This window comes from Crinia signifera, chromosome 4 (genome assembly GCF_055691185.1).
Source record: "Crinia signifera chromosome 4, ASM5569118v1, whole genome shotgun sequence".
Lineage (NCBI taxonomy): Eukaryota > Metazoa > Chordata > Amphibia > Anura > Myobatrachidae > Crinia > Crinia signifera.
Genome location: NC_139220.1, coordinates 277994675 through 278017969, shown reverse-complemented (window position 1 = coordinate 278017969; position 23295 = coordinate 277994675). Strand labels below are relative to the sequence as shown.

The window sequence follows — 23295 nt, the reverse complement described above, 5'->3', positions numbered from 1 at the left end:
CCCTGAAGTGAATAATGGCCACCCGAATTGTTAACGCCACCCCACGATCAACGTCAACCCGAAGCGTGGCGAGCGCAGCGAGCCCGCGAGGGGCGGCGGTACGCGTCCTACGACCTTTTCATACCCCCACTATCCACGTCGGCGTGGACTTGAGAATAGAAAGTGTGGCGAGCGCAGTGAGCCACCGAGCCCGAAGCGTGGCGAGCGGACGCGGATACCTTCACAGGTATCCGCGTCCCCTCGCGGGCTTCACAGCTGTCCGCGTACCCTCGCGGGGCTCGCTGCGCTCGCCACGCTTCGGGCTCGCCACACTTTCTATTCTCAACTCCACGCCGACGTGGATAGTGGGGGTATGAAAAGGTCGTAGGATGCGTACCGCCGCCCCTCGCGGGCTCGCCACGCATCGGGTTGACGTTGATCGTGGGGTGGCGTTAACAATTCGGGTGGCCATTATACACTTCAGGGTGCCTATTTGGCCTCTGTGGCCCATTTAACATTGTTTCCTATGGAAAAATCGGGTCAATTGAGGCATTGAACAGGAAAATTGGGTCAATTGAGACATTTAACATTGTTCCCTATGGGAAATCTCGGGCATCTCGTCGGTTGATCGCACCCGATTTTTTAGTGCATTCGATGCCCGAGATTTTTTACTAACGATGCCCACGATCAAAATCGTGGGCGCCCTTCTAAGTAAAGAGTACCGATTTCTCTTTAAAAAATGTTAAATAAATGAATAATTACACCTGATTCATAAAGGATGCTAATGCATTTGTAACTGTGATCCTATATGCAGCTAATGTGTGCAAATGTTGTAGGAACCTGGAAATATATGGAGATGCCCAAAGGTAGCATCACAAATCCAAGTGACAGTGTACAAAGGCAGGATCCGACGCTGGTCATTTGATTATCGGAGTTCTGAGTAACTACCGCCTCATCGCTGCAGGAAATAAGATGCCAGGGCCCTTTGTACTGCATACCGGGTGGCAGTGACAGGCAGGAACTCTACTCAGAATGGCCGTGACCCGCCTGCTCTTGGTCCCAGCTTGTCAATCCAATTTTGAACGAATCCAAGACCATGTGCTACTTAGACACATGCATAGTCGAATGATAATCACTTAACTGCATATATATAGTGCGATAGTGAACAACTCTGAATCAGGGTTCTTGTATGCAGCCTGGCCCCGATACTTTTAGAGGTGTGGCCTAATTGTTGGAGGTGTGGCCATGTACCATTAGAATAAAATACAGAAAAAAAATAGCACTTCAAAGCACCTATCTGGCCACACTGTACAGCACACAGCAGTATGTGCTGGGATGAGAACAGCTGCTGCTGCTGCAACGTAATGAGGGGCCCTCAATCAGACCTGGGCCCGGGTAATTAGTACCCCCCTCCCCTCTCTCGGGACCCCTGCTTGCATGCGGCAGCAAAAGCTATTTCTCGTGTGTTATATCTTATGCTGGCAATGCAACACATAGTTAAGAGTACAACACACATGTATAAATGTCTTTAGTATGTACATACCTCCCAAATGTCCTACATTCAGTGAGACAGTCACTGTTCCAGTGTCCCACCTGTGGGCCGCAGTGTCCCTCAGTGAAGGTAGGGAGGTGGGAGATGGAGGAGCACACATTACTGCTTTGCATATGGTTGACAGGTTCAAAATGTCAACATAAATGTGCACACATTTTTGGGCGGTTTTTCAAATGTTTTACCAACATGATTTACCATCCTTGCAGATATCTACTGGGAATAGTGACCTGTGGGGCCAGGCGCCTTGCTGGAAGTGTAGTAAGTGAAGTGAGCCTGCAAGGGTATATGTTTGTATTGATGATGGTTACATATCATAGTGGGTTATTCAGACCTGATCACTGGAGTCCAGGCCCCCAAAACTTCCAAGGAAGCAGCAGCAATAGCCGCACCATCCACATGCACAGCCTGGCGGAGCTTAGTTATCTGAGCACAGTCAGCTGAATGTTGGCAGCCATAATAATTTTATTGATACAAAGCTGATGACTTTATAACATATTTGGTTGCATTGGATTAAATGGGACTAAAAATCCTGTGTTTATGGTATGGACCCAAAGTAATGGGTAGGTGTAAGGTCAGCACTGCGCCCTTTGTGATTTGTTCCCTTCAGACCCAATTCAGAGGTCAGTGATTGACCTATTCAATGTCGACCTAGACACCGTTCACCTAACAATCCACACGCACTGGGGCAGAGGTTCTGTTTGCTTTAGTGTCGTCAGCCTGGACGTAATGATGCTAAAAAAATCATTTACAGGAAGGATTGAAGGCTCCCTATATGGCGTAATGGGTAAACTGTTATTAATTAGTCAGTTTGCTCCTGCAATATTATATACCTTCTGCTCTTCCACCATGGCTACATTGTAACATACACTGTGTAGTGTATCGATGTTGCATCTGTGTCTCCCCTATCATATCCTGTGACGGTATATCTAGTTTATATCCTGCCTGTAACTGCTGAGTCGGTTTAATCACTGTGCCCTTTATTGCTATGAGAGTTAATAGGTTTGAATCAATGGTCAAAGTACCATTAGAAATCTTATTTGAGGGGGTGTCTGGTCCTTAGAGACAGCGGCAGATATTACTCTGCGAGTGGGAAGCGTACTGAGACAGATGGAATGAATGATTAAGTGACTTGTAGGGGAACAGAGCTGATCGGCAAATCTAAAAACTCCAGTGCTTAAAAATAAAGAGGCGATAGCTGGAAGGAACAGATATGTCTGCGGTAGAATGAGGGGCATGGATAAATGTGAGGCGGAATAACGAGGATGCTAGAAGGAAATTATCAGAGTTACTGCTGGAGAATGGCAAGGAAATATATAGGAGGGGAAAGGGAAATAATACCCCTTTCACACTACAGAGCCGGGTTATACCTGGGAATGTGTTCTCTGACGCTTCCCGGGAATGTACCCTTTCACACTGCACTCAGACCTGGGATCGACCCAGGACAGCCCCATTCACACTGATCCCGGGAAAGCCCTGCAAATACATATGCATGTCATTAGAAATAGACTCCAGGGCTCTGAAAGATGACATCAGCATTTGTGAGCCCAAGAAAGCTCCAATCAGCAGCTTTTTTAAAGTCCCGTGTACCCAATCCCGGGTACGGGACCATTCACATTGACCGCATCCCGTGTCGATTCCGGAATCTACCCAGGTCAAGACCTGGGTAGAAATCCTGGAATGTTCATCCCGGGATATTCTTTCCTTTTACACTGAGCTAATTCCCGGGTTGATGCGCGTTCATGTGCAAAAACCCGGGATTAAATTGTGATGGTGATGCCTGCTTGGAGCAGGTGGCTGATGTCACAGCGCCCGCCTCAAATTCAGAGGAGAGCGTGTAAATGAAAAGTCAGTCCAGGCCGCATGTGATTCTCGTGACGGGGGGGGGGGGGAAGCGCGCACCATGTATCTGTTCGCTAGGCTGCGATTACATGCAGCCTAGAAGGTCTGAATCAGGCCCACTGTTATGAAGGTAATGTACAGGTTCTCAAGAGCTGGGTAGATATCTACAATGAGCGATATTGCATATTGGACTGACATATCGCCTACATCGCTCAGTGTATATGCTGAATACGTGCGCGCCTGCAGTCGCATACAACATCGCCAGGTCTTATGTGCTGCACATCAAACCTGAACATATCGCTAGTTGTAGTATGAAGTATGTGGTATGAAGGATGGAACATAATTGCAGCATCTATCATTAATATACTGTACGTAGCTCCAGTGTGTATGGGCAATCCAGGCTGCCGGGGATTTGCTCCAGTTTGAGGCTTGCACAGCAGCCAGATAGCACTTGGTGATGCCTCTTCCTCTATTCATGCAGCTAGCACAGCGCAGGCTAGCTACAGTAGGTTACAGACAGCAGTGACAGCCAATCACTCATGCAGCTACCTGTTGTTCTGCAGCATGGTGAGAAGTGACAGCCCATTCAGGCAGAGCAAAGCTGCAGCACTACTATGAAGAGACATTCATGCGAACAGATACTAATAAATGCGGACCTTTAACCACATAATCTATCTTGCAGCTACATACTGTACATACATAATGACCTGATTTTCCTCGAGGTGTTTTGGATGGGGGTGGGGGGCAGAGAGGCATGGTGCCGATAATCAGATCATAGTTCCCCTGATATAAAATATTTGCAGACCTGACTGCTACTGTCAGAATTCGCAGTGGACTGCGAGGAGAAAGCCGCCCCCTTCCAGACAAAATCAGGGGAACGCCCAAAATGTTATGGGCATCCCCATAAAAATGATTGGCAGTCCCCTGAGAACACAGGCGTAGTGTTCCCTGCTCGGGGCGGGTGGATGACATCACATGACATCACATGACATCAGAGCCCGCCCCCTTTTTGCCAATCTTCGATGGAAATATTATAAACCAAGCCCACATAATAATGAAAATGGTGAGTTGTGGGTCATAGGACCTTATTCTGGTTCACTTCGCAAAGGCATATTCCTTCTCAAATGGACAAAACCATGCTGCACTGCAGGGGGGCAGATGTAACTTGTGCAGAGATAATTAGATTTGGGTGGGTTTTACTTCAAATTGAGATCTATAATCATTGGTGCAAGTATGGCGGTATGGGGTGGTACGGCGTACCACTAAAACATATGGTGCCGGTATGCCGTACCGCCATAACAAATGACTCCCGACGCTTGCTGCACGTGTGCGGCCCAGCCGGTGCCTGAGGCGACGCCTAACACCCCGGCTTCCCCATCTGCCCGCGCCTCTGCCTGGAGTTCGCGGTGGGAGCCGGGGACCCGCCTGAGCGGCCGGCCGATTAGGAGTGGGTGGAGGCCGGTCGGGAGACATTGGACTGCTGCATGCCGGGGGACGGGGAGAACCAGGTGCTCTGATCGGGGAGGCCCTGACCCGGGAACTGCTGCACCGGCTGCTGCTGTAACGGCCATGCAGGTAATGGCCCAGCCGCTTAGGGGGTTACAGAGAGAGGCAGGACATGCTGGGATCTGTAGTTCAACAGGGGACCCTAGGAGATTCCACATCCTGACAGGGTCCCCTGTGGAACTACAGATCCCAGCATGTCCTGTCAGTGATTCCTGGCCCTAAGCTAGCTTCCTGACAGCGACAAGCTGCTGTCATCTGGAATTTGCATGCAAGCCCTGGCAGAGCATGTAACCCTTGGCAGAGAGCATGCAACCCCTGGGCCCTGGCACAGAGAATGCAACCCCTGGCAGAGAACATGCAACCCCTGGGCCCTGACACAGCAAGTAATCCCTGGCATACAGCATGCAGTCTCTGGCAGAAAGCATGCAACCCCTGGCAGAGCGCATGCAACCCCTGGTGGAGAGCATGCAATCCCTGGCATCGAGCATGAAACATTGAAACCCCTGGCATTGAGCATGAAACCCATAGCAACGAGCATGTAGGTAAGCGGCACTTATGTGGCATATTATGTAGTGAGCATTACAGCATGTGGTATTATATGTAATGGGCATTACAGTGCGTGGCATAATGTGAAATGGGCATTACGGTGTTTGGTATATAACGTGTAATGGGCGTTACGGTGTGTGGTATTATTTGTAATAGGTATTACGGTGTGTGGCATGTGTAACGGGCATTACGTTGTGTGGCATAATGTTTTAATGGGCATTATGGCATGGGTAATATGTATTGGGTGTGTGACATGTAACAGGCAGTACTGTGTAGATTTTTGCCACGCGCCTTCGGCGTGCAATATCCCTATTTATGGTTTGTCTGGCTCCTACACTTTGATCCTGGCCCCTACATTTTGTGTTCAGGATGCAATGCACAAGCCCAAACAGAAATGTAATCGTGTTCTACAGTTTTGTCATGCAGCCACTTCCCCTCGTGTCATATGACCACACCCATTTTTCGACGCGCAGCACAGTACCACTAAGACATTTTTTTATACTTGCACCACTGTCTATAATGCAGTGTAAAAATAAAGCAGTCAGTATTTTCGCTGCACAAAAACAAAATATGGAATATGCCTTTGCGAGTGAACCAGAATAAGGGCCATAGTGTAGAACATTTCCTACCCTGCTGTCATTTCCTCAATTACTAAAGAAACCTAGAGAAATAGGTCATTTCTCTGTTCTATTTTCTAAAAACATGCATTTCCCCCCCTTGTTATCTGCAGTAGAAAATCTACATTATAATTTACCTTGAATCAGTGTGATATCTCTTACAGCCATGTGCTTACTACTGTACACAGAAATTGCCTTACATATTCAGCAGCTAGTCACAGACCCTATAGATCTGTATTACAGTGGGATATTTTTAGACAAACATAAATTGTTTAAGAATTTTTTATTTATTTTTTGTTCTTTTTTTTTTTTCAGATTCTGTCCCCATTAAGGGACTCCCCCTCCGGTGGGTGAGGTGGGGAGCAGGCATATTGCTATGTAATTGTTCTAGTAGGTTACCATGGCAACATGGCACAGACTGTATCTGCATGGTTTAGGCCAAATGCAAGCAGTCCATACTTCTGCCTCTACTAATTAGTAGCCCGGCAACGAGTGGAAGGTGAAAGGTCAAAAGTAATTTCTTCTTCGCCATAAAGTATTTAAGAAAAGCAGATTTCTTCATGACTGTCAAATGAACTGTTATTGATTTTGAAATAAATGAAACCTAACTATGGCCTATTCCTCTCCCACAGTGTTTATTGTAGCACACAAAACAGCAATTGCAATTTTGTTCTTTAAATATATAGGCGTCAAGTCATAGATATAGATATATATTTATGACTATAATATATATATATATTATCAGTAGGGGATTGAACCATCTAAATTGTAACAATGTCGCTCTGGACATCTGACGAATTGAAGCACGGATGGTGTAGTGGTTAGTGTTATCGCCTCCTGGCACTGAGGTCTTGGGTTCAATCCCCCCCCCCCCCTAATGGTATGGAGTTTGTATGTTCTCACCATGCTTCCGTTAGTTCCTTCAGGTATTCTGGTTTCCACCCACAGTCCAAAAAAATATAGTTAGAATAATTAACTTCTGACCAACAAATCTTAGTGAGTGGATATATATATATATACACAGTGGCGTAGCTACAGGGGTCGCAGCGGTCGCACCTGCGACCGGGCCCCTGAGCCAGGGGGGCCCAGCCCCCGCCACTGTCCGTAGGGTTACCACCCGTCCGGGATTACTCCGGACAGTCCAGTAATTATGCCCGGTGTTCGGAGTCCGGAGGGGTAGTGTTCCCGGACTATACATTGTCCGGGAACCGCGCCGCGAGTGAGAAGCAGCTGTGTGAGAAGCTGCAGTTCTAAATCTTGCGCCAATCCGGGGATGGAGAGCCGCTGCCACACCACCACTGCTGGTCCTGAGTGGTTGCCCTGACCGCGAGCCAATAGGAGCTTGCGATCCGGGCAACCAATCAGGACCAGCAGTGGTGGTGTGACGCTGACTGCAGGCGGCGCGAGATTAGAAGTGCCAGAAGAACTGACAGGCAGGTCCCGCGCCGCAGCCATCTCCTGGAGAGTGCACCTACCAGTCAATATAGCAACGAAGTGGTCGGCTCTGGCTGGGTGTGCAGTGTGTCGCTGCCGGGGACTCATACATACGCTATTGGCAGCCTCCTGTTCCTCCGTAAGTTACCAATATCACCTGCTTATACAGTCCGTGTTAGTGTTACTGTGATTAGATGTCGTGTCCCCCCCCCCCCCCCCCATTTCAATATTGGACTGATAGTCTGATACAGAGACTTCATTCTAATTGGACAATGAGCTTAAAGGAATAAAAATAATCAAAAGTTTATTCATTTGGAAATGGAATTATACAAATATAAAATATATGGACATATACTGTATATTTCCATTTAATCAGAGAGGTGGAGTACACCGCTTGTGATTATTATTCTTGGACATTGTCAGTAATTTTGTTGTATGTAGGGGGGCCCCAAGCTAACCTTTCGCACCAGGGCCCATGAACACTTAGCTACGCCCCTGTATATATATACATATGCATGTACATGTAGTAGCAACTGTATATATACATATGTACTAGCAACTGTAGATTGTAAGCTCACTGGGACAGGGAATTGTGTGAATTGCCAAATAATCTCTGTAAAGGTGCTATATTGTAGTTATATAGTTTGCAGTATATTACTGTTATTCTGTAAATAAATAATGCATCCCATATAATGTAAGTGTCTTGGTTACATTATGCAGCAGAACAGAGGGACTAATGCACAGAGACTTGATAACATATGTTCACATAGTTCTCTGCAGGAACCGGCGATAACATGGCTATAGATGTATCAAGCCTTGGAGAGTGATAGAGTGGACAAACCAACCAATCAACTTTCGTTATTTATCTGGCACAGTCTTTGAAATGACAGCACCTGATTGGTTGCTTTGGGCAACTAGTCCATTTTATCTCTATCTAAGAACCAATACATCTTAAAACAGGATAAGTGAAATGGGAATAGGAAAGGAGCATTCTTGCTTAGGCAAAGTTCATGAGGGCGCGTTATTATTCAGACCAGCAATTATCTGTAAAACTGCCTGCTAGGAGGTCCATGTTTTGCACCTGCCATTAGGACATGTTGCAGATCATGACTTGTCACAAACCAGGCGCATATGCAGCCCATGTAGATCCGGAGACACCTCCACATGTGTGTGGCTCTGTTTGGCTATGGAAATAAGCCAGTTTGGTGCCTAGTAATATTTGTTTTTTGTTTTAATAATTTGTCCCATTTTGCTACCAACTCTGCCTTAGCTCTGCCTAGCTTGTGTTTCATCTGTCAGTAGGTTTATATGTTTGTTACAGTTTGCACTGACTTCATTTTATTTGTGCAGATTACAAATTGTATATAGAATAATGTGCTTGCCAGATGTGATCGGTTCCAAGCTGCCATCTTTAACCCCTTCAGTATGAAAAAAAGCCTGCGCTGCCATTATCCAAGGAGTTAAAGATCCCCCAATAAATGGTAGCTCCTGTCCTGTCCTCTCACTTTCTCTCCTCCTGTCTCCCCCTCCTGTTCTCTCATGCCCCTGTATCTCTACTCTATCTCTGCCCTCCCTCTCTCTCTCTCTCCCTCCCATTCCTCCTTCTTGCTCTCTCTCTCAGTCTGAAATTAATACAGGCAAGGCACATTCAGAGCTGCTCCTGGCTACCTCTCTCTCTCCTCTCTCTCTCTTTCTCCCTATCTCCCCCTGATTCCTGAAATCTCCCCTGCTCCCTCTGTCTCTATCGCACTCTCTCCATCCCTCTACATCCATCTCTCTTATTCCCCATCCTTCTCTGGGAGCCTTTTGTGGCAGAAAAGACGCAGAGAACCCTACAGGAGGGGCACGCAGGGGAGAGCAAATAACAGGACTAGAAGGGGGCAAATTAAACAGATCTCGCCAGAGCCACTCGCCCCTGTCACTCTCAGTGAAACCAGGCAGAAGAGATCTCTTCCCTCCTAGAGCCAAGAAGCACTGCAGAGCCCGGATCCCATGCAGACATGGCTGTAACCTGCACACGTTTTACAGACGAATACCAGCTGTATGAAGAGATTGGCAAGTAAGACACCATCTGATTCCTCACCTGCAGCTGACCGCCCGGGCACATAAGCCACATTGGGGGTAGGGTTAGCTGTGGATACCACTCCTCATATCAGGGGCAGCTTATAGGTGTATAAATATATATTATTTACCCTCTGAGTACTCTTTTTGTTTTATTACAAGGGGACGCAATACAGGGATACAGGGCCTTGTGCTGCAGATGGGGGCATACAGGGTGTGTAATGAAAGGCTGGGAGGGAGGGAGGAACAGTGGTCCTGAATCTGGTGACCCAACTCCTGATGTGACTGCAGATATCCATTTACTGTATATTCCGATTTCTCTGAGTTGATTACCTGTAGTAGTTTTTTGGGGGAAAAAAAAGGTGGTTTTGTGCCTCTGTGTTTCTGCATCAGTAAATGCATCTGTGTATTTCTGAGTACCTATACTGTGTTTATGTCTGGGAGCCACCGCTGTGTGTCTGCGTACATTCCTTCGGGGGAGGTGATTAAATTCAGGGTGAGGTTTGGGGTGACGGTGGCTGTGTAATTCTGAACATGGATTGCAGGGGCATTATCATATATGACTGGCACCCACTGCCGGGCAAACAATAATGTGGGGGAGACAAGGGAGGGTTGCGTACTTGTCAAACAGCCAAGGATAATTTAGCATTAATATTGATGATGCTGAGTATACTGCTTGGTAAATGGCAGGGGAATATGGAGTGTATTAAGTTATTGCTACATCATTTTTTCCCACAGCTGCACCTATATGGCGTGAGATGCTGGCACAGCCTGGATGCAGACGTTATCAATTAATATATTGGTGGGGGGGTTATGATGATTGCAAGGTGTATATTTCTTTGGGTGGAAGGTGCCATTGGTAATGCAGGTATGTGATTAGAGTTAGTAGGAGCTTCAGGGTTAATATTCCAATGGTAGGTAATGTTCAGGTGCTATGGTTATTAATAATCTATCTGGTGATCCTGCCCAGTGAGGGATGTTACTGATAGTAGCATATTTATGAACACTTTGGACGTGTAGGTTGTGGAAAATAGCCATATAAGGCCATATCATGGTTATTCTTCCCCGGCTGTGGTGTGCGCTGGCTGATTGGTAATACTGTCTATGAAGATGAAGATTTGATTGGCAGGTGCACTGGTATCTCTCTGTCCCCCTCCTCTCTCAGGTCCTCCTGAGTGTTATCCGCCCCCTGTGATGATGTCACACTTAGCTCTCACATGGATGAGGTTTTCAGGACAGGGCCTGCGAGATGTCGGGTCAGAGAGTCACCAGGGAACTGAGGCTACGAAAAATGCAGGGAAGAACTAAGCTGGACTGATCAGTCAATGAATCTATACAGTACTTATATAATGCCAAACTCCAAATTTCTGAATCCATGAATGTATGCACAGCATCCCAAAGCCATGTGTCAAGAAAGAACATGGCAGTATAATGCACTAATCGCCTACACAATGGGGGTTATGCTGGTTGATTCGCAAGGATGCAAATTCGCAGCCTTGCGTGTCCACCAAATCCCTGCTGGGACGCCTGCCCCCCCCCCCACCTTGCTGCGTGGGTTCTTCCGCACTGGTTGCGAATGGATGTTTAACATAAACATCCATAGGCAGGCTAGGGGGAACCACCCAAATGATGGCTAAGGTTCACGCATATCTAAGTGACTCTCAGGTCACTTAGATATGAGTGCACCCTTGGGAGGAAGTGGGCGGGCAGCTGACATCCGGCGATGTCAGCTGACAATCCCCTCCCCACCCCCGCAACCCTGGGAGCGTGCACCCGGCGAACACCCGTGGCCGCCCATTAGTGTGGGCTCTTTAATGCTTACTGCTGATGTCAGTGCCCGGCAGTGTGTCCATGGCTGTCCTTACCACCTAGCACACAACGTGCTCCTTCAATTCTAAGGGCAATTTTTTAATCACAAACCATATTTGTAATGGGGATATGATACATTATTATTAACTACATTCTTAATGTGAAAATGAAGATTTCCTTGCAAATTAAGCGGATCTTGCCGGGATACACAGACCTTACTATATCGCTCTTTGCACCCAGAGCGTGTACTCTGCACATTTGCGTCTGTGGGGACCGATGGGGGAAAGATCCGCGCTGCAGTAACTCATAAGCTACTATTGACCAACGTCATCTTTAGATGGCGATAGTGGCCTGGGCCAAGATCTGGAAAGCTTAGCAGCCCCATGGAATCTGGAATGGAGGATGATAGAAATATCAGCTGTGGTCAGCGGCGTAGCTACGTTTTGGGCGCCCCCCCGCTGTTAGGGGGGGCGCCCCCCGCCGCCCATTCAAACCCCCCCGCAGCCTTACCTTTCACGCTGGTCCCGGCGGCTCCGTTCTTCTGCTGAGGACCACAACAAAATGGCTGCCCCCATACAGCAGACAGTTTCAGAGAACTGTGTGCTATATGGGGGCGGCCATTTTGTGGTGGTCCTCAGCAGAAGAACGGAGCTGCCGGGACCAGCGAAATAGGTAAGCCTGCTGGGGATTGGGGGGGAGGTGTAACTATAGCACCGCAGCCCCCCGGCGCCCCCATATGCACAGCGCCCCCCCCCCCCCCCGCGGTGGCGGGGGCTGCGGTGCTATAGTTACGCCAGTTATAGGTCCAGTTATATAATGTGTGCCCAAATGAAAAGGAGACTTTTGCTGTAGCGGCGTTGTATGTAATTGCAGTGGGTTAATGTGTTTGCCGATAGATGGCGTGGCGTTTTTCCCAGTTGTGCATGTGTAGTGAGTGGCTTTGCCTCTATTTCTTTATTTCTGGAAAGTAGTTTTGCGAGGTCAGATGCACGATGAATTCCACCAGATCAGCACAATTTCTTCGCGCAGAAGGCGAGCATGCTTCACAAATTTATCGCAGGATGAAGGTGGTGTACAGAGAACAGTGTCTCGCACAGTGCACCATATTCCGGTGGTGTCATATTCCAGTGGTGTCAGCTTATGAGGCAGGACGCGAAAGCATCAAGGACTTGCCACAACACGGGAAGGCGCACGTTGTCACCAACGCTGCCACGATTTCAGCTGCGGAGGATCTCATTCCCAAATGGTGCACCGTGCGAGACACCGCTCTCCGTACATCGCTGATCTGGCAGAATCCATCATGCATCCGACTGCGCAAAACATATTTTCAGGAACGAAGAAACTGAGGTGAAGCCGTTCACTACACATGCGCAACTGGGGAAAACGATGCGCCATCTATCAGAAGGCACATAAACCAACGTTTTACGTGCGTCCCCATGAAAACACTGTGTGTTCCCATGGGTACACAGGCAGGACGATGTGTGCCAGGAGTGGGTGGCTGACATCACAGGACGTCAGTCGCTGATGGTCAGGGACCATTGAATAACATCCCATGGCACAATACTGAGGCAACTGGCGGCGGGTAATTGGCAGGGCGGCGTCTCTGGTGCTCGGTAAGCTGCCAGCTTCATAGCTTACCCAGCAAACCAGAATCACCCTCTATATTCTATACTATAAGGAGGCACATTCTATTCTATGAGGGTTCTATGAGGGAGCACAAAAAAAATATTATTATTTTTATTGGGGGGGGGGGAATAATGTTGTGCCTGAGGGCAGCTAGACTCCTAAATCCTCCTATAACAATAACTATAACAGTAGCCATACCAATTGCCAATGCCTGAAGGCTGGTGCAATAAATGATGATGATAATTAGGTCACCAGCTCTAGCTAGCCACTACTGCGAATTCACCACTAAAAGCTGTTGTTTCTTCTTTGTGGCTTGTGCCTTTATTATATTATTTTCTGAGTGTATTTTACAAAACTTGTGCTACTTGTATCCACAAACTATAGAGTAATAATATTATATTTGCTTGCACCCAGGGCAGTGGCACCCTCCCAATTATGACCCTGCGAACATCCCAGCATGGACTGAGTAGGACAGATAGCAAGGAAGTTGTAGGGCAACTTGCTGAGTGAGCATGAGTTTACAGAGGCAAGTCAGTTCAGTGCTGTGCCCACACAATGGGCGAGTCCTGAAGGGAAGCGGAGTACAGCACTGTGATGGATGCTGGGGAAGAGCAAGGGGGTGGAGGGCCCTGCCTATAAGAACTTGCATACTAACCTGGACTGTGAAGGTTATTTACAGGAGGGGATGAGATGAACAGTGACAAGTTATCAGGATGGCTGGTACGCTTTAATAAAAAAGTATGTTTTAAGAGTGTCTGAAGCTGAGGAGACCAATACCAGGTCTAATTGGGTGAGGGGGTGAGTTCCAATCTATCTATCTTATTATATATAACCCTATTTGTCTTAAAGGTTGCAAATTTTGCAGAGGGGACAATGGATGGTTTTTGATTGGGGTTTCAAGTTGGGGACTAAGTAAAAGCCAGTCCCGGACAAGACCCTGGAATGCCGGACCGGACATCAAACTCTGCATTCCGGGACCAGGGACATGGGTAAGGGGAGATTACAGCCTCCCCGTGTGGTCCGGACCATTCTGGTTTTTGCTACATGCCAGGACCATACAGGGAGCTCTTATTCTCCCCCTCCTCCTCTCCCTGGTGACAGCCATCACAGGCAGCCCCCTCGGACAGGACAACCCCGGACAGGACACTCCTCTTCCGGGGTCTTGTCCGGGTCCGGTTTTTACCCATACCCTTAAAGTTGTCAGGTTCTATCCAAGCAGAGTCCTGATATCTCTCAGCATTTACCCTGTATAAGCTTCCATGTGTCCCCAAGTAGAGTCCCTTGGGGGGGCAGTACCTGCCCTTAGCCGGCATCGCCTCTGTTGTAGCAATACCACAGTGCTGAGCTGCTCTGCAGAGCTGATGGTACAGGTGTTTTCTCCCAGTAGACACTGATATTAATATATCCCCGCTGGAGAGAGAGAGCAGAATGTGACTGCATTGTGGGGTCAATAGAGACCTATATTTAGAATCATGATGGATGTGTGCGTACTATCAGGGATATCTGCAGTTTCCATTGCTATTCCAGCACTGTATGCATCCAGCTGTCACCCAGCCCCACCGTCCTCCTCCTATTCTGCAACCCTTTACGTATCACTGTGCTGGACCCAAAATCATACATACTGTAGCTTCCTGGCTGTATCCTCTCCCTGCCCCCACTATTGTGACATTACTGGTTGTTGCTATGCTCCTTGTTTCTCTATATGAAGTAATATTGTTTAAACCATCTATCAATAGGAAGTAATAAAAAATAATAAGGTAGCACAAGACACGTAAAGATCAATAATAAAGATCCAAAAGAGCAAAGTATGATGGGACTTACTATAATTTTAAAGGGAAGAGTTACAGTGCACCTGACACTACTGATGACAATGGAACCTATCAATGATGTGAGGCATGAGATGACATGAATGAGGTATCAAGCATTCAGTGTCTCATGCCACACTGATTCCTATGGGATTGATAAAATGTCATACAGAAGTGTATTTAATGCCACAAATGTCCTGTATATGTGTGACTTGTACCTCACATTATTTCATCCCTAAACTATATACTCGAATATTCAGCCACATTGTAATTCTAATACTTCTGTGTGTCCAACACAGAAGTGCAGGAATGAATATATCAGTGGTGCCGTGGGGGGATTGGAGCTGGCGCTAATTAACCAGTCCTGTGATTGTTGGAGCCACCCACTTTCCTACCTGTCATCCTGCAGCCTCTCTTCCATGCACATTCTGCTGTGTGCTAGGCTGCTGTGGGTCAGGGTAGGGTTGGCCACTGACCATATATGATTAGAAATCATTAATGGTTGTTGTCACACAATATTGATAGAGGAACTGCAGATGGTTTCCCACCATCAATGGTAGCAAGGGTTAGTTAGCTACTACCATCGGTGCCATTGATGACAATGGCACCAAGAGTCATCCCTAGTCCAGGGAGGCTACTGCTGCTGTTGGCTATCGTACTGTTCTCTTACTTGCTGAGGGGTACGCAGCACATACACAATAGATTTTTTTCAGGTTTTTTGTTTTATACTAAAATAGGACCTCTGAGATGAGGCCACTCCCATTGCGTTACCGTGCCCTGGAGAGGCTGTCTATAGCCCTGGAAGAGATATGGGCCTTCTTTATTATGCCAAGTGACTAATGGGACTACACACGTGGAGATTTTGCTGAGCGATCTCACCGGGTGATAGTGACACCGGGCTATAGCGACACACAGGGCCGCGCATCGCTATCACTATGGCCCCTACACACGGAGTGATGTAGGGGCATTTTCTAAGCGATCTTGTCAAATTGAGTCAGATTGCTTAGAAAATGCCCTGAAATCACCCCATGTGGGTGCCCCATAAGGCACCTTTTTTGGTGTTGTTGAATGGACAAGATGTCACAGATACAGCATCTCTAACACTCAGCTGGGTACTGCAGAACCATTCATTCTCAAATGGGACTGTGGGCATTAATAACTTATCTGTGCTTTATACAGGTTACGTTTTGACTGTTCCACATGCAAGTGAAGGGTGATATTTATCAAAGGACAAGATGAGATGCTGCCTAGAGCAACTAATAAGATTGTGGCTATCATTTATGAAGTGTGCATTCTATAAAATGATAGACTAGTGTCTGATTGGTTTCTATGGAGTACACCTCTATTAGTCCTTCTCAGATGATATTCCTATGAAAATGTTGGAATTATCAGAGGGCTGCAATACTTTAAAGATGAAACAACCTACTCCCGTCCCGAACTGATACCACTTTCAAACAGTCAGCAATATACCCCTTGATATTTTACATGAACGCACACCAACCCAAGAGATTGTGCAGTGTGAAAGCAGCCAGTTGAAATAAACCAGGTCCAGCAAACCAGTATATCAGCCCAGAGAGTGAGCCGGGTTGAACACGAGTTCAACCCGTCCGACAGTGTAGTGTGAACAGGTAAACCGGGTTGAGGCGACCTCGGACCCATGGCAATGGAACAGCCAGTACTAGGAGATGATCAAACCGGCTCGACATGGGCCTCCTGTGACGTCATCAAAATGGCAATAATCTAGGTTGGGCTTTCAGTCTGAAAGGAGTCAGTCGGGTCAAAACTCGGATGGACCAGTGTACAAAATCCCAGATGCGACCCGGCTCTGCGGTGTGAAAATTGTATGAAATAAGCATGGTACCTTGATTTTCAGAACCATCATATCTCCTTACAATCTCACCCTCTCTGTTTGTAATGGTCATCACTCCATAGCACAAGATCCTGGAGAAAGAACTTGGTATAAATAAAATTAATTGATAATCTCATGTGTCAGCTCCTATGGTTTTTAAAGTTTAGGGGCATATGTATCAAAGCTTAGAGAAGAGATAAGTATCAGCTTTTACAAATGTAGCCACACTCATTTTTGCAGTGATGCATACACACGTGCATGACATCATTCTGCAGTATACGGCGACTATAGGAACAAATGTTGTACACACATGGACATCTCATTTGGAGACATACTAGTTGCACCATCCATGCTGCTATATCTATGTATGTGGGACTGGTGAGCGTAGCTACATCTGTAACTGTCATTTCATGTCAAAGCGTAGCTACATCTGTAACTGTCATTTCATGTCAAAGCCATCACTGCTGCCATGACCTCACCCTCTCCCTCCTCCCCTCCTACATCTCCACTCCCCTCCTTCCAACCCCTGTCCTCATTTTACCCCACCACTGCTGCTGAAGTCCACTCTATCCTTCAATCCGCTTCTCCCTCCACCTGCCCGCTTGATCCTATCCCCTCCAATATTATCCGTCGTCTCAGTCCATCAGTCTGCTCTCACCTGGCTCACCTCTTTAATCTTTCCCTATCCTCTGGGATCTTCCCTTCCTCCTTCAAACACGCTCTTGTCTCCCCAATTCTCAAAAAAACAAATCTGGACCCCAACTCTCCATCCAACTACAGGCCCATCTCCCTCCTCCCTTTTGCCTCCAAACTCCTAGAACGTCTGACCTATAATCGTCTCCTAAGCCACCTCACTGCTAACTCCATTCTAGACCCCCTCCAATCCGGGTTCCGCCCTTTACATTCCACTGAAACTGCCCTGACCAAAGTCACTAACGATCTACTATCGGCTAAATCCAAAGGCCTCTTCTCTATCCTCATCCAGCTTGATCTGTCGGCTGCCTTTGACACTGTTGACCACCCTCTCCTGCTCAACACCCTCCGCTCCTTTGGCATCACTGGCACGGTCTTCTCCTGGTTCACCTCATACCTCTCCGATCGCTCCTTCTCCGTCTCCACTCCGAGCTCCTCCTCTCCTACTACCCCCCAGCCAGTCGGTGTTCCCCAAGGGTCAGTCCTTGGCCCTCTCCTCTTCTCCCTCTACACCACCTCTCTGGGCACCCTCATCAGCTCCTATGGTTTTCATTACCACCTTTATGCTGATGATACCCTAATCTATCTCTCCTCCCCCGACTTATCCCCATCACTTCTGTCCAAGGTCTTCGAATGCCTCACGGCCATCTCAGCCTGGATGACCCAACGCTTCCTGAAACTAAACATGGCTAAAACTGAACTTCTAATCTTCCATCCCCCGAACATCCCCTCTTCTCCCACTATCTCCATCAGCATTGGTGAAACCGAGATCACGTCCACCGACCAAACGCGCTGCCTCGGTGTCATCATTGACTCCTCCCTCTCTTTCACCCCCCACATTCGTGCTCTCTCACAGTCTTGCCGCTTTCACCTACGCAACATCTCACGCATCAGACCATTCCTCTCCACTGACGCGACCAAAATTCTCATTCACTCTCTTGTCATCTCCCGCCTTGACTACTGCAACATCCTTCTCTCTGGGCTACCTCTCACCCGCCTCGCACCTCTCCAATCCATTCTTAACGCTGCTGCTAGGCTCATCTTCCTCTCCCGCCGCTCTACCTCCGCCTCCCCGCCTCCCCCCTCTTATCTCTTCACTGGCTCCCCATTCCTTTCCGAGTTCTCTTTAAACTCCTCACCACCACCTACAAGGCTCTCTCCTCCTCCACAGCTCCCTACCTCTCTTCACTGATCTCTATCCACACTCCCTCCCGTCCTCTTCGCTCCATCGCTGACCGCCGACTGACCTCTCACCTAATCACCTCCTCCCACTCCCGTGTCCAAGATTTCTCTCGCGCTGCCCCCCTGCACTGGAACAACCTCCCGCCACCCATCAGGCTATCTGATTCCCTTACCTCCTTCAAGCGCTCCCTCTAAACCCACTTTTTTCGACTAGCCTATCCCTCCTCCTAACCTCTTTTGATCCTCCTATCCTGCCTCCGTTCCCCTCCGTTCCTACTTATCCTATTGTATTTCGTTCGTCCACCTACCTATTTTTAGTATGTTAACTCTTATGAGCAGGGCCCTCCTTCCTCACGTACTCACCCTACCTTATTACCTCACCTGTGCTCCTGTCCTGTTCTTCCCTTCCTCTACTTCATCTTCGGTCTCCTTGACTATTTTGACACCTACTTCTGAACTGATGCTGATTTTAGTTCTACCAGCTATACCCCTATTTATACTGTATCTTTCTACACACCCTGTACGTTACCTTGTAATTTGTTTTTTTTTTGTTTGCTATGTACGGCGCTGCGGACACTTTGTGGCGCCTTATAAATAAACGTACTACTACTACTACTACTAAAGCCTGCAACATGATTGTTAAGGCCCATACACACTGGTCCACTTTGAGCTGAAAGTTGCTCAAAACAGCATGTTTGAGTGGCTTTTAGCTCAAAGCCGCCCAGTGTGTATGGTCCGGCGATGAGCGGTGAGCGCTGCTGCGCGCTCCCGCATCATTGCCGGGAAAGACGTTTATCTGCTGGCAATACCCGCAGATGGAAGGCTTTGGGGGTGGCTTTGCATAGCTCTGCGCTATGCAAAGACGTCCTCTCCCCGCTGACGGGGCCGGGCAGGTGGAAAGCGGCTTTCCCCCCCAGCGATGACACCAATCATCGCTCTCCATACACGCTGGGCATAGTCGCCCAGTGTGTATGTACCTTTAGGATCTAGAATCTCTCTCAGTTGGTGCGTAAACTCTCTCCACCAAGCTTTGATAAATCCCCCCATGTACCAGACTCCTAATTTCCTGTTTTTGAATATGATTGTAAGCTTACCTCATTGTCTATTAATACTTACACTTGTATTAATACTGTGTTGTTGCCAATTGTAAAGTGCTTCAGAACACACCTGCACTATGGGCCTGACTCATGTTTTTAAATTTTAAGTAGAACAAAAATAGCACAAAACTCCATATAACAATGTTACATTGCAAGTGGGGCTGATGTAACATGTGCAGAGAGATTTAGATTTGGGTGGGTTATATTTTTCCTGTGCAGGGTAAATACTGGCTGCTTTTGCATATAGCCCACAAATGTAAATATTGGGTACATAGTAGATGATTATCCAGCATGACCTAATTAGCGACGGGACCCGATGGTAAAGCCAGCATCATCAAGTGCTTAAACATGGGGTGAGAGGGGAGCAGGACCATGCTATATTGGCATGGCATTGCAAGCAACAACTCCCTGATTGAGCTTCATGTACAGACAATGGGGGATGATGCTAGCAAACTGTGGAAGCTTGTATCGATAGCGATGTAGTTGGTTCAAACTGGCCAATTTTAAACCAATGGTGGTTTTACACAGCAATTTAGATTTCAGTTAGAACACACTCCACCCAAACCTAACTCGGTCTTCACATGTTACATCTGCATACCTCCCAATTTTGAAATGCCGGTAATCTGGACGCACGCATGACTCCACGTGGCCTATGCAGGAGGGGCGTGGTCTCAGCTAATCCACGTGAAAGTATAAACCTGCACAATTGCAGCTTTGCCTTAGCCCAGCTGTTAGTTATTGAATCCCTTTTCCCCATGCAACATCACCATTCCCCCAATAAACAGCTAGTAACGCTGTGCTCTTCAAAGAGAAATTATTCCTTTCATTATGGTGACCGGTGATATATCATACTTACCTACCATTAAATATTCCTCTCTGGAAAAAAAGCCAGAGAGGAGAAAAATATGGATGCATGGGGGGGCGTGACTGGCTTGTGATAGTATTAAGCCCCACCCAATTGAGGTAAAATGCCTGGGTGGTAAAATTCATGGGTCTCTTGTGAAGGGGAGGGGCTAAATGATGCATATTTGCATCTTTTTGTCCTGTCACTTCTTTTCAGACCCATAATTCCACCATTCTGCCCACTTTAGTGGAAACCGTGCAGGATGCGGGAGGAGCACCATTGTTCCAGTATTAACACAGTGGAGCTCTTTCCATAACCCATGCCTCTAAACCAATGCAAATATCCATTCCCTCATTTCCTAATCCAGTCCCTCAAACTATCAGTAATACCCTAGCCTTAATACCCCAAGTTTAAAGGGAAGATTGAGGATCCAATGCTGGTTCACTCACAATGTGTTATTCTATGGTTCTTATTTGCCGTCAAACACTTTTTAGCTGACTGTGCATGTGTCGTGATTGCACTGGCCATGCACCATGGCACTTTTGCCAGGACACTCGCAGTAAGGAATCAATAACAAATTGACAGGAGGAGCCCGTTTTGTGGAAAGTAACGGGTAGTAAAAACACAGATGTATCGCAGGCGTTTGTGGGGCGTCTCTGCCTAAATCTGTAATCTTGTATAAAGAAAATATGGTGCCAGCATCTCAGTTCCTGAGGACGTTCTGTGTGACCATAAAGTCACTTGGGTGGTGGATTATGGAAGGCTCTGTGAGAACCGCTACGCATGTGTATGTGTAGGTGATATTAGCGAGGCCGCTGGAGGGCTCTCACTACATTCCCAGACAGCAGCATTAACAGATCATTGCACATCAATAGTGTAAGGAATCACGGCTGAGATTGCTATGTTTTGTGTATTAAAAGGTGCATTTCATAGAATAAATACATAAAAACAATGAAAAATCACCGCTAGTTACAGAACAAAGAAAAAGCTATTTATACAATTGTAGGTCACTGATTTTACACAGAGCAGATTTTAATTCCCATCACCAAACCCCATAACCCTATACAAATACCCAAGCCCGTACCCCGGGATCTGAAGGTATTGCCCTCTTGTTTAGTCACCTGATCCTTCCATCCTTATTACTGATTTATCCTCACCATCCAAACCCAGCAATATCCATCCATCCTAATGCTTACTCTTTCACCTGACAATACTACCACCCACAACCATTCCTCATCTGCTCTCCCATCCATCACTCCCGCTACACACACATACTCCACCACCTATCTTCCAGCCACCCTCCACCATCTACCATACTCCTTCCATACACACAAGACCCTCTGATACTCCACTCCCCCTTCCACAGTTACACTTCTCCCCACCATTAAACTAGGCAGTCAAAATATGTTCAGAACTTTAAGGCATATGCAAACCATTTCCAATCCAAAGTCATATCATTGTAACTGTGAAAAAAAAAAAAAAAAAAAACATTAAGAATGGAAGACGAGGATGTCATCCACCAGCCGCTTAAGGTGTATGTGGTGACCGCACCAGATGGCGTCTAACCTCCCCCTCTCTGCCTTCATCTTCACTTTCATCATCACCCACCATCTCCCTACAGGGAAGGATATTTTCTCTCATTGAAATGTCAATGTATTAAGCCCCATACAAAATTAGACTAGGGGTTAACTCTATCGGCATTGACACTGCTCAACAATATTGAGTGTACACACTTAACGATATTGGTGATGATATTGTTCAGTGAAGTCACCAGCACCCGATGAAGATGCAGCTCGCTGGCTATATAGCTAAATTCGACCTGCAAGTTGAGCAGATGGAAGGGTCGTTAATGATGCCCGGGAGCGCGTATCGTTAACGATTTTGAGTGCGCACACAACTTTTTGTTAAGATCTTGTTATTTCTCGTCTAGTGAGTATTGGGCTTTAGTGATTTTTATCGAAAATATACACACTCGCTAGCAGACAAGAGAAGGATCAGCGAGAGACAGATGGGACATATATTATTCCCAGTACGGGAAGTTACTGTACAAAGCTTCCACAACCGACTCAGTGTTGACTTAGTATTGACAAAAGGCTGTTTATTTAGGAAATGGTGCAGTTCTGTCCATCTGGCTCCTGATTATCACATCCCTTACTAGATAGAATGGGGGATGGCAGGCGTGGTGGTGTTCTAGTGGATACTTCCTGTCCTGCTTCATTTCTTTATATCAAATTAACAATGGGACATAAATGACCCAACTTACCCAAAACGCTTGTTATTAGAAAAGGTAAACAGATTTTCATTTGCTAAATGATTCCATATAGAACGCCATAAAACACAGTTGCCATTGTATAGCTACACACACACACACACACACACACACACACACACACACACACACACACACACACACACACACACACACACACACACACACCACAAAGCACTACAAACACTTTATGAAATGTAGGGTACCTGCTAGTAAACACTTATACCAGATGTATCAAGGTCCAAAAAGTGATAAAGTGGAGAGTGATAGACAACCAACCAGTCTGCTCCAATCTGTCTTTTTTCAAATCCAGCCTGTAACATGACAGGTAGGAGCTGATTGGCTGGCTGTTTATCATTTTCGATTTTATCACTTTTTGAAGCTTGATACATCTGGCCCTTAGGGACAAAACATGTTTTTTTGGACCTGTGATAGGGGGTAGGATGTAAAATGCGGTAAAAACACAATTTGTTTGGAACTGTGATAGAGCGCTACCCCGTTTTTCGGATTTACTGCATTTTCTAATGCACTAAAACCCGCACACCGGGGTACCCCTGCGGGGGGTATTGCACCCTATAGGAAAAGCA

The 23295-nt window shown here is 46.9% G+C and overlaps 1 protein-coding gene and 1 long non-coding RNA gene across 29 annotated transcripts in view; one reads left to right on the top strand and one right to left on the bottom strand.

Annotated features, from left to right (window-relative positions):
- LOC146075441 (uncharacterized) overlaps positions 1 to 23295 on the bottom strand; it is a 68729-nt gene that overhangs the window by 16453 nt on the left and 28981 nt on the right. The gene's annotated exons all lie outside the window — the stretch shown is intronic.
- CAMK2B (calcium/calmodulin dependent protein kinase II beta) overlaps positions 9015 to 23295 on the top strand; it is a 116023-nt gene continuing 101742 nt past the window's right edge. For 7 of the 28 annotated variants that reach the window (XM_083184684.1, XM_083184683.1, XM_083184680.1 and 4 more), the window contains exon 1: positions 9019 to 9532. In XM_083184684.1, the coding sequence (XP_083040810.1) occupies positions 9474 to 9532 (59 nt within the window). In that variant the 5' untranslated portion in view covers positions 9019 to 9473. Of the gene's footprint in view, positions 9533 to 23295 lie in introns of all 28 variants that reach the window. The other 21 variants (XM_083184674.1, XM_083184671.1, XM_083184673.1 and 18 more) reach the window with 6 other exon arrangements.